Below are 12,574 nucleotides of genomic sequence, written 5' to 3'. Positions count from 1 at the left end.
AGTGTACTCCAACTATTGCAGAACGCTGAAATGTCTGCCAAACCAACCAATGCATTTATTTATAATAAATGATCTATTTAGCTTAAGTTTGTCTTAGTGCTCACCAAGTTCTGTGTCGATGTATTTATTTTATAATAAATGATCTATTTAGCTGAAGTCTGTCTTAGTGCTCACCAAGTTCTGTGTCGGACTTGCGCTTGGCCCTGCGCCGTCGCTGGCTTGATGAAGTTGTTGGCTGCGGTTCTTGTTCCATTTCGGCATCGGGGATTTCAGCAATTGTACCCAACGCCGGATTTCCAGAGACTCTGCGGCTGCGACGGGTAGCCACAAGCAACTTCTTTGGCGGCGCACTCTGTTCGGGCTCGGTCGACACAATCCGGCGACCCTTCCGCGTTGGCGGTGCTGTCGGACTTGTCTCCGTGTCACTTTTTGTTGGGGAGGTGTCGACTTCAGCAATAGTATCCAGGGAATGACCCCGAGCACCAGATATCTTGGACGGTCCCTCCACGTGCCCTTTTGGTGCCAGCTGCCTCTCTGGCGTCAGGCGCAAACCACGGCGCATTGACGTTCGCAGCGGCTCCTCCGCAACGTCTGTAGATGAACGCCTTGGGGTCCTTGGCACCCTGCCGCTCGTTCTTTTAGAGGGAGTTTCTGTTTTACTGGGTCCAGGCACTGGTGACGATCCCCGTCCAACGCGTGCAGAGGAGGAAGAGTGATGCCGCAGTCTTGTCTTCCGAGCGCTTGCCTCTACAGGGCTTGATGTTTTCGCCCGTTCGGGACTGCGTATGGGTGATCCCTTTGCAGGACTTGGTGTACGAGCAGTCTTCTCTTGAGGACTAAGTGTTGCCGATTTACTCTGTCTGGTGCTGCCTGCTCTTGTGCTGTGCACCGCCTTTTCCGGTGTCTTTTCCACATGACTCGGTGTTTTCTTCTCAGTGTGACCACGCGTACGCAAGGAAACTTTCACTGGAGTTGGCGACTCAGCTGTCTTCACTTGAGCGCTATGAACTGCTGATTTACTCTGCTTAGGGCTGCGTGTGGTGGACTGCTGCCTTGTACCCTGCACTGTCTTTTGCCTTGTAGGACTTGGAGTGGCAGACTTTCTTGTGCGACGCGTTGGTGTCTTTGCGGGACTTGCCGACGACTGCCTGGTGGGGCTGGGCGACACATCTTGCTTGTCAACATGACGCGAGGCTCCTGCTCTCTTTGAACTGGGCACTGAAGATGTTCTGCTTGGTCTGGGCGTTGCTAACCTCTTTGACGGTTTACCAGCTGTGTCTGAGGTCGCCTCCACAGCGCTCTTTGCCTTAGGGCTGGGCGTTTCGGTCTTTTGTTTTGGACTTTGTGTTGTGCGCTTGGGGCTTACCGAGCTTGCCTTCTCCCTCCTCTTTTCGGCTGAGCTTTCAAGTGCCTTGCTCTTCTTATGGCTGTGTGCTGTTGATGGCTCGGCACTGGCAGAACGCATCTTCCGCTTTGGTGTGACTACAGTTTTGGGGCTTTTATCCAACTCACGGCTGGGTCCCGGCCTGGTGGGAGTGGTTGGTGCTTGTTGAGGTGGTGACACAGAGCCGCTTTTATGTCGTAGCCTAGATGGACTTGCTATGGATGTTTTCTGCTCCTGCTCCTTCCATGTGGGCGTTCGCTTCTCCCTGAGGTTATAGGAGGAGGTCACAACTATTTTGGGAAGGCTCTTGCCAAGCTCAGACTCGTGCTCAGGTGTTTTTGCAGCCACTTCTGCAGAGCTCTTAAGTTCGGTCTCATGCTCGCCATATTTAGAAGGCGAGTGCTGAGAATCTGCCACAGGTGACAGTGGCTTTTTAGAGAATTCTGCACGTCCCCTTCCATCCTTTCCAGTGGCAGCCTGTCGCAATGGAGGTTGCTTTAAGGTGCTGACGACAGGCAAAGAGGACTTAGCAATGCTGGGTGATGACACTCCTTGCACTGGCAAAGCAGCTCCGCTGTCCCGTGCAGAACCCAGGACAGGTGGGCTGTCCACTGCAGGGACAAAGCCATAAGATTCTCCAACAGCCCTGCCTTCAGATTGCGCCGGAGTTGCTGGCGTGTTTGGTGGCTGAAGATGGTCTTCTGGCTTTGGCAACGAACGCTCCTCTTCTGAAGGGCAGACAGCATAGCCTGGAAGCAACTGCTCTACCTGTATGTCCTCCACGTCGAGTGCTGCTGTCGCATGCCCTACTGACGGTTCCCGTGCCGTTTCGAGAGGCTCCGCAAGCTGCGCTGGGGGCACATCAGTTAGCTCTGTTAGCACTACGTCACCCTCCTCCTTGGCGGTTCCACCGGAGCTCTGTGACCAACTATCCTCTGGACTTTCCACGCGAGTAGGTAGCACTTCTGGAAGCGTTACCGAAGAGGTGTCCGACAAGATAAGAATGTCGTCATCCTCTTGCTCACCTTCAGAGGCTGGAAAACAAAAAATAATGGGCCAGCCAGTTGAAAACAAGAATTGACTGCCTTTGCCCGTCGTGCAAAGCATCATCCTGGCAGCAGCCTTCTGTGTGCATCAAGCCACTTCTATGCTTTGGGAAGTGGATGCTTCAGTCTAATGCGCAGTCTTGGAGTTTCTTGTGTGTGAAGTGCTCCCTACACCGGAAATTACACACACAGGCTTACTTCCACTCAATGCAGTAGGATACACACATCCACATCCTTCCACATGAAATGTGACACAGTGAACTACCGAAGATGCTGCATGATATGACAAAATACACAAACGAGCAGCACAGTGGGCATGTGCAACCTACACAGCAGAATGGCCAAAAGAACTCGTTAGTTATAACCTTGTCTGAATACAACTCCAACCATGCCTTGATCGAATGCGTACCACACTTTCAGAAAGCTGCAGGAGAAACCGTAACAATAATGCATAATGTCACATTGCTAGAAACTAAAACAACACGAGCAATCCCGTGAAAGCATAATAGATAAAGTTCATGCCTCCATGCCTGGATTTCGAACTTTACAGCAAGCTTTGTGGGCCTAGGGGGGAATGCTTTAGTGTCAACTATTTGCGACCCCTTGGGCTATTGTTGTGTGCATCAAAATACAAGTTCACAAATTCTTTTGCCTCCTGCCTTCATTGGAATTTGGTTACTACAAGTAGGATGCGACCGTGCACTGTTGTGCTCAATAGCCAAACACACATGACCACCTACAGGTGACCCTCTGCAAAACCTTGAAATCAGCTTTCCTGCATTGGGGTGGGACAAAAGCTAAACACAGTGTTGGCATCCTTTGCTGCAAGGCATACGAGTGCGAGGTAGTAGCCTTGCCTTTGCCATGCCAGGACTGGCCAGCTGTGCACTTAAATATGTCAGGATCACTACTTGTGCTGGAAAGTGCTTGCCAATTTGCAATGCCTGTGGGATGTGATCCCTTGTGAAAACCTACTGGCACTGCTGCATCTAATGGTGGCCTAGAGAACTTGGCAAGACTAAATGATGCAAAGCAACACATGGGCTTATGAGAAATCTTGACTACTTGACATTCTTCAATGTGCATCCAAAGCATGGCACACAGGTGGTTACACATTCTGTTCAAAACACAGCAGCTGTGGCCGGGAGTTGGACCCTCTATGTCGTGTTCAACTGCTCCATGCCATAGAGTTCCAGCCCGGCAAGTGCACGGAGAATAAACAACAATGCAATGGTGAAGAAACTTAAGCACTGCAGGAAAACAGACATCACGGTTTTACAAAGGATCCACCAAACCACAGTGCCATGTGCCTTTGCGAACGTGGTGCTGCTTCTCAGAGAAGCCTCGACAAACATAAAAGTAAAGCAATTTCAGAAAGGAAAGAACATGACACAATGATTGACTCATTCACCTTCAGAGGCACTGATCACAATCACTTCTTCGACAGGTCCGGCTTCTGCCTTGAAAGTGTGCCCCTCGGAGGCTGCAAATGCTGGCAAGCGAAGGGACATTGCAGACCTCTCGGAGCAGGGCCGTGATGCATCACTTTCGGAGGAAGTAGTTGCAACCACTTCTTCGACCACTGTGACCTCTGTTCTGGTAGTACACTTCTCAGTGACTGAAAATGTCGGGACAGGCAGGGACATTGCAGACCCCTCAGAGTACGGCTCCGATGCATCTTCTGCCAGCTCGGTGCCGTCGTTGTCTTGCAGAGGAGTGGCTTCCACTGGTCCGATAGACATCTTCGCCTTGTCCGGGAAGTCACCAGGCACTTGAGGTGCTGCTGTTCCTTCGGGCAAAACTGATGACCCTATACCCAACTCTCTGCTGCCTGGTGGAATGTGTGGCTCATTTTCGCCTGCAAGTCCAACGTCTTCGTCGTCGTCTGCCAATGGAGTTCCATCCAGGTCCTCCTCGTCTGCTGTATTGTCCTGTGATGTGCAGTCAGAGCAGTGGTGATGTTACAATGATTTGCACAATCCTTCAGGAGACGCCAAAAGCACTAAGCTGCACGAGAGTGATACATCAATATTAAAACAGAGGAAAAGGTCAACAGGGGTAAAGTCCCCAGAAAAACCAAAGTAGCACTGTCCCCCTCTCCATCTTTTCCCTCTCTCTAAACAGCATAAGCTGCACCATCTAGACTGTCTACACAGAAAGTCTAGAACTGGGAGCGTCGTCTCCTCATATATGTCACGAGCATACACGGCCCCAAAACCATTTTTTTTTTCCATTGTGCTTCTCTGTATTTGACAAAGAATCAGCCTTATCACTTTTCAGAACAACCCTTTCATACACCTATTATCTCGTTGTATGTTCTGATTTCAGTGGGATAGCCATGGTTTGCCCTTTGATGACAGCACTGGGTTGATCTGAGCCTCCATTGGCGAGTACAAATGATGTGTGGGCATTCAACATGGCGTTTGCTGTCACGTGACTGCAGACGTCAATGAAATGTGCAGGAGAGAAGGTGGCAGAATTTGGAGCAGGAATACAGGCACTGCAAAGTAAATGAGAAGTACAGCCTGTTATACTACTAAAGCACATTGTATGTCAGTCTGTTGTGACGAGCACAGACTAAAGGAATTTTAGCAGGTCTAATGCAGGAAGTGCATCAGTGCTTCACTTTCTTGAAGCCTGCCTCTCACTGAACTATCATTATCTGATTCTCGCAGCTCTGTGAATGTTTCAGCAACATAAGCACAGGCATGCAAGCAACAAGCCTCTCTAGGAAGGCGAATATACTCAAACCTCGTTATAAAGAAACAAGATATAACAAGGTAACCATAAAACCTAATTCAAGTCTGCCGGACAGCAAAAAATTTTCAAATTAAAGGGGCCCTGAACCACGTTTTATCGAACTTGAGAAATGCCTTTGAAGTTAAATTGGAGTATTTTAGAAATACTTTGCCTCAAAAAGTTCTCCAATGCATTTAGCAGAAGTGGAGTTATTGGTAATCAAACATATCGTTTGTGGTGCTTCTGCTCCTTCAATGATTTGCATGGCAGAGTGGTGCGTGCCCACAATGCCCTGCCTATTGAACGTCACTGTGGCGCACGCTTCAAATCTGATTTTGGATGTTCCCGCAGATGCCACCATTTCCAATTTTGGCACCTACGACGGGCCAAATGTGGTTGTCCTCGGTGAGTCGCAGTGCACTGGACTCGTTATGGCACCCTGCGGCAGCCACGGTACCTAAACTACGTAGCAGACTGTAGCTACATGCAACTGCAGCGTTTGCTTTGTACATGACCGGGCTAGAGTGCATGCTCGTGCTCATTTGCTCCTGTCTGGCTGTGCTGAGTGGTGCTGACTGGCTTCGTCCTGCACCGGCTTGAGAATAGCCACATCCAACTCGCACATTTAGAAGTGCTATTAACAGAGACTTTTAGCGTGTCTGGTATTCCGGCAAACGCGAACAGTTTGCCGGTTTAGCGGGGGCGTAAATGCGAGTGGCCAGATTTGTGGCACCAGCTGGTGGCGAAAAGCTCAACCACACAAACACAAAGCTAATTACTATATTCTGCTTAGCTGCTGCTGCAAATTTTCGAAAGTGGCGCAATCGTGTTCACAATTACGCCGCTGCCAAAAATTTTCATCAGTAGCGAAGCAGGATATAGTAGTGGGTTACTGCACTTTTGGCCCTGCGTTTGTCTGGTTGACCTCTACGCTACCAGGCGGCTGCACGGCTCTGGCCGCTCACGTTTACGCTCCCGCAAATCCGGCAATCCGCCCAAACTGCTCCCGTTTACCGGAATAGCGGACAGGCTAGAAGTCTCTAATACCTCATTACGAAGCAAAGTCTGCCAAGGGGTCTAACGAGGAGCGGCCAGGGGTGAGTGCACGCTGGCAAGCGTGCGTGTGGTCTGACCTTGCGTTTAACGTGGTTAGAGGCTAGTTGAGTTTTCAGAACTAGTCAAAATTAGCGAGACCCGATGGCTATGACACCGATAAGCAGGGTGGCCAAAGTTTATTCCCTAGGCGGGTGACAGTGGCCGAGCCTGAGCAGAAGATGGCCGGCTCCTTCCGGAAGTATGAAATTATTATCGATATTCGAAAGCAGATTTTCGCTTACTTCAGCATGTTTGTTAAACTGTGTCAATAACTATACACGGTAATGACAGGAAGAAGTGCACTGATCCAAACACCCTTCTTGACTGATGTCAGCTATTGGCCAATAGTAGCCGCGTATGGGAACCTGCTATATTACGAAATAAAGCGTCCACAAAAGACTGAGAAGCAGGCTTTTGTTGAAAAGAGCGTTTGAGAGAAAGGTGACTGTGCTCCACTTGCGCAATCCACGCGCCATGCACAACTTCAAAATTTGGCCGAAATGTTCATAGCAAACCGAAATTCAAGGGCTGTCGACCCCGGATCCCATGGCCAATGAGCTAAGCCTATACCATCTCTCAGCAATCACGGGCTCACCTGGCTTGCTTGTTCACCTCTGTCAGCGTAGATAAAATCTAATTGTATTGCAATGTAAGTGTGAAATAATAGTGTACACGGTGTGCTGACCACACAGAGGCAATTTATTCTAAGCTGCATGCGGTCGTGTCGCCAAGCGCCACTGGTCTTGGATTCGACGCCCCAGTGAGCTAGGCCTGCTGGCTCCTAGTTACCGGCGGCTTGCACGCAAAATCGCACCATGTTGTCCTGTGCTTCATTCACATGTGACACTTTGACCAAAATGTCGACTGGCGAAAGTTATGGCTATGCAGGTACCTGGTTATGGTGAACTATGGGCCTCGGCGGAAGTGCGGCTGATCAATAAATTTCGCTCTCACAAGACTGATTCATTTTAAGTAATTTAATGTGCAATTTCATAAAAAGTTAAAAAAAGAAAATAGAAAACAGCAGGCAAGTGGTCCAGCGAAGTTGCATGCCGCAGTGAACAGGGCGAAGAAAGGGAGGGGGCACTTGCTGGGTAGTCGATGCCAATTTCAAACCACTCAAAAGTGGAGGGGGGGGGGGGTGCTTGCATGGGTAGGGGCGCTTGCTAGGAATTTTATGCTAAGAACCTTTTTATATGTAGCACCCGATCAATTGTGTGGTATACAGGGTGCCTACCAAGTTTACATTTTCAAATTCCCCAAGTTTTCCAGGTTTTCCCTGTGTGCCTTTGCAAAATTCCCTGAGTGACACAGAACTTTGTTTCATGTCTAGGTGGGCTGACACTATGTTGCCCAATGCTGTTACTCTCTAGTAAGCATGCTAAAAATAATAATAATAATAAAAAAAACGACTTAATCCAGTTTCAATAACTTATTGTTTATTTTAGTTTATTTAAAATTATTTATTGTATTCAAAAAGAAATCAGAAGGAAGGGGTTAGTAAAATGCACAGCAAATAAAATATTTTTGAAAAAAGGTAAGACTTGTTGCAGATCGAGTCGAACATTCTCAAATATGAATAAAATGAGATGCGCACAGAAACAAATATTTTCAAACATCCCATTCAGTCACGAATTATGATCGATACATATGTGAAGCATTGATGGTGCTTGAGACTCCACTGAAAGCAAATCAAGGTGGCAGAATGACTCTGAGCACTTTATGATGAGTCATCAGAATTAGAGTAATTAAATATTTGAATATTGTAAAGCCAGTCATGCTACATTTCTTTTAAAAAGGATAAAAAGTCTGTGCCATTATAAAAAGGCACCGAGTCCGACCACAAAGTCGGAGTCGGTGCCATTGTTGACAGCGGCGAATTCTTTCAATGGAAAAACACGGAGCCGGAAGCTTAATAGCGAACGCCAAAGCAGCTAGGTCTAGCGTTTGCCACGGTGGTAGCTATGACTGACAGCAGATCTACATGCGAGAGCGCTGGTTCGAGGCAGCGATGTAATCAAAACGGCGGCGGTGGTGGCATTGATTAATGCCGTTTTGGACCTGCAGACAGCATAAAGTCCAGAAAATCAGACAGCAAAGGGTTTTTGCATCTGAAATTTCAGATGTTTGTGCATTGACTCTAATGGGGTACGTGGTGGTGCCGCAAGGTCGTCCGAATTAGCAGGCCTTCGAAAAGTCTGTCGTTGACTGTACACTGGTATCTCCTCCAGCCAACGACAAGGCATCGAAGACGATTCGTTACGATCTCTCTCTATTGCTCGAGCCAGCATTGCCGCGACTTTCATTCCCTTTCAATAAAATTATTACTAATTTTCCCTGATAGAAGCACAAATTCCCCGAGTTTTCCATGAGTATTTCCAGACTATTCAAAATCATCGAGAATTCCCGATTTTCCCGGTTGGTAGACACCCTGGGTATAGCACACAAAACTGTTACTGGGCTCCCATTTAGTCTTATCTTTCCTCCACGAGCTTGTAACAACACATACCGGAAGAAGCGTAGGTTTTGTATAGAGTCCAAGTGCAATAAGATCGTGCCTTGTGCACCCTTTGCTGTGGCTGTGCAGGAAAACGTGCGAGGGTGAGCCGAGAAAGGTGGCGGCTTGATGTGCGCCGTCCAGCTGTGCGCCCAATGTTGGAGATGTGTGGTAATGTGATCAAGCACGTGCTAGGAGAGGGGGGGTAGTGCACTACTCTGCTTAATTAGGTTTTGTCTCGGTTTCTAGTGCGTTTATCCTTGTTATTTTCACTGCACACAATACTAGGGTAGCTAGCAACGCATAGATCCTTCGCCTCTGGCTCAGGTTTGCCCAAAAAGCACTCCATGCAAGTGAGCAATTTTGTTTGAAACAACCGTTGCATGCGTTTTAGAGGTTTGAATTCACAGGAGTTTTTCTCTATTCGAATGAATACGACTTCACCTGGACCAACAGAGCAGTTCGAATTATCAGTCGATTTGAATGAAAAGATATCGAATTATCATAATTTCCCTGTAGTCTTACTGTACTAATGTACTAGAACAGCTCCTGTGAAAAACTCCAACACTATGACAAACAAAGAATAATTAAAGCTGGTCGGGTTGCTCACACTCTTTGCAGGACTTGATGGCTGGGCCGCCGCCGCTGGCTGGGATGGTGCTGCCTCATCGCCTGGCCAGTGTGATCCTTGATGACAAGGTTTCAAATAACATCAAACTCACTCATTATTCAGTTGTATCATCAATTTTACTACCATATTTCCTAAACTATAACAGCAAACTAGTACGCATGACCTTCAATCACAAAACCAAAACATGCTCTTTACGCTCATCATGATGGATGAATTAGCAAGCTGTCATGCAGCAAAAGATAAAGAACAACACACTGCAAGGCAACCAAAGTACAGTAGGCTTCTGTTATTTCGACCCTGGTGAGATTGATGAATTTGACTGAATTATGTGGCAGGTCGAAATAAACAAGATGCATGTTTTTTGTCGCAAGTTAAAACACACAAAGAAAAACCACTTTTAGCAAGCACCAATTAGGCCAACAAGCAGTTCTGTTGAAACAAGATGCAGAAGAAAATGCCAAAACACATAACTGGTTCATTTGGCAGTATTTGCTCATTTCTAAATGTCCCCGAACCAAGTGCGTGTGTCTCCGTAGAAAGCTAACATAGAAATTACATTAAAGTTCCTACAGAAAGTACAAATCTAATGCACTACCGAATTTTTAGCTAGAAAAGGGTCTAAGATGCGTTGCACAATGGTGGCCAAGTTTCCAAGTCAGCTTTGCCGCAGTAAATCCATGTTACGCGGTAAAGCATACAAATGCCATAAAGGAGATTTTGGTTTTGTATCAGCTAGCACCACAGAAGCATTATTTCAGACAGATTTTCATGAAAAAAAAACAAAAAGAACAGGCATGCATTAGAATTGGGTAAATTGTGAGCTGCGGTTATTGCACGAAGATCTTCCTAGGCCAGGCCGAAAATAGGCGTTTTCTACAGCAGATGACGTGTGTTCCACGCTCACTGTCCCCTAAGCTCCGCTGCGACAGACACTGGCACTAAAGGGTTTGCTAATGGGGTCCCCATAGGAGTCAGGTCCGCGCATGATGACTGGTCAAGTTCGAATTATCTGGGAAAGGCTAATTTTAGGATCGAAACAACAAATGTTTGGGTCTGTAGATGTGGATGGATGCCAACTAGGATCCTCGGCCACGATTGAACTAACCAAAATATCGAATTTACCGGAGTCGTATTAACAAAGGTCTACTGTATCAGCCTCGTGTGCGACTAAAAGCCGCACTGCAAACGACACTCCGGTGATGTCAGCCAGGGTACTCGTCATTGTCATCTCCTGCGCTCTGGCTGCATGCTTGTGCAGCACAGCGTTTGCCAATTACTATCTGTATTTTTTATTATGTAGTATTAGTTCTATAAATGGTTACATTAGGAAGACAACATACACCATATATTTAATGTATCTTCCATATAACCACCTGATGTGGTAGCTGAGTGGCTATGGCATTGCACAGGTAAGCTCGAGGTTGCTGATACGACCCTGGCTGCAGCGGTCACATTTCGATGGGTGCAAAATGTAAAAAGACCCGTGTACTTAGATTTAAGGGCATGTTAAAGAACCTCAGGTGGTCAAAATTTCTGGAGTTCCCCACTATGGCGTGCCTCATAATCAGATTGTGGTTTTGGCATGTAAGCCCCCTAATTTAAAGCTAACGAAAGAGCAGGGGTCTATCTAAAACTCTCTAGGTCTGCCAGTAAACTTATCAGGCATCTTGGTGCTCATACTGTGGTCAGATATGGTGCATGCGCATGTGTAAATTACAGAACACATGCTATGTCCCGTAACAGTGGCACTTTTCCCAAACTTCGCTTGCTTCAAGACTGTTTTGCGGTGAAGATATCTTTAAAGGCATTATCTGTTTAAATTTTAAATGTGTATACTGTATCTATCACTGATTTATTATAACACCCCTATGTAATGCCCGTATGGACCTTTAAGGTACTTGAGAAAAAAAAAAAAAAAAAATCTGCCAAGCGAATTAACGGCACGTTTTGGCATTTTCTTCCCTGCCTTTTGTTTAGCTCAACCAGTTTTGACGATCCAGTCAGGATCGAATTCCCAGAGGTCGACTGTATTCAAGTATTTGCACAGCCCTACTAAACACACTTTAGTCAATGGTCTACACCCTGCTTGGACCACGAATCCTAAACAGGCACTACACCACAGTTTATGCAACATCTCAGGTGCTTACCAGCAAGTGTGGTGTCATGCCCAGCAGGCCCATGCAAGCGCCTTGCAGTCTCCTGAATTAGGAAGGCTGGCAGCAGCCCCTTGTGCCCAGGGGAAGAGCCGGCAGCTGGACTAGCATCCAACACCTGAAAAGCAAAACCAGAAGTTTGCAGGAAAGCCACAAACAGCATGCAGCTGTGAAGCCATCTACGAGTTGTTGAGCAGTTGTGACAATGCGAGGTCGATCTTAGGGCGGCCAGAACAAGAAGATAAAGGCACAAGTAATTTAAAAACATGCATTTAAACAAACGAACAAAATATTATACCCACTATAATTACCGCACATACTTTACAACATTCTGAATGTTCGATTGTTTGAGACATCGATACTTTGTGCCACCCTGAGTTAACATTCCTGTAGAAACTCAAGTTTAGAAGTACCACAGCTTATGGAATGCAAACGCAAGAAAGAAAGAACAACCTCGGGACAAAGCAGGAACATTACATCCTGCTACAGAAATAACTTGGCAGCTTTTCTTTGTTCTAGTGAAAGACAATGTGCAGTGCGCAAACGTGTAACATGACCCATGCTGCCGCTGCCAGAGTCTGCACTCATCTTTACAGCAATTGTAGAGGTCAGGTGCCATATTATGTAAGGATTGATTTCCTTGGATTCCATTCACTTGTTATCTGTGCTACTGAATGGCTGATCCCGACGGTAATGGTGACTGTGAAAGCTACAATGATGAAGGGCAAAAATAAAACGGAAAATGAAAAGTATTGTTAAAAAATATGGCCCCAGGGCTTCTTTTGGCAGGATGACAGAGGAAGACAGACAGCAGTGCTGGTTCTCCTACATCTTTGGATAGCTGGGAGGCATTTGCATAGCGTACCATTGTGCTTAGTTTCCTCTGCTTCCCTACTGTCTACAGTATTGTGTCCTCCTAAGGTCTGCTTCACGTGCTCTGAATAGTCTGTGATTCTGAGTGAAGCAGCTGCAGAAAGTAGTTGTGCACAGCAGCTGTGGTGACCGTGGCAGAGTTCAAACACTTGATGG

General features: G+C 46.8%; 1 protein-coding gene across 3 annotated transcripts in view; it reads right to left on the bottom strand.

Moving 5' to 3' along the window:
• Positions 1-12,574, bottom strand: part of LOC126537748 (protein ELYS-like) — a 167,449-nt gene that overhangs the window by 17,364 nt on the left and 137,511 nt on the right. For 2 of the 3 annotated variants that reach the window (XM_055074523.2, XM_055074522.2), the window contains exons 32-35: positions 11,540-11,663; positions 9,372-9,448; positions 3,842-4,361; positions 175-2,418 (exon numbers count right to left, since the gene is read on the bottom strand). In XM_055074523.2, the coding sequence (XP_054930498.1) occupies positions 175-2,418; positions 3,842-4,361; positions 9,372-9,448; positions 11,540-11,663 (2,965 nt within the window). The other variant, XM_055074524.2, reaches the window with a different exon arrangement.

Source organism: Dermacentor andersoni, chromosome 4 (assembly GCF_023375885.2).
Source record: "Dermacentor andersoni chromosome 4, qqDerAnde1_hic_scaffold, whole genome shotgun sequence".
Taxonomy (NCBI): domain Eukaryota; kingdom Metazoa; phylum Arthropoda; class Arachnida; order Ixodida; family Ixodidae; genus Dermacentor; species Dermacentor andersoni.
Note: the sequence above shows the minus strand (reverse complement) of the source record. Positions and strands in the feature narration are given on the sequence as shown.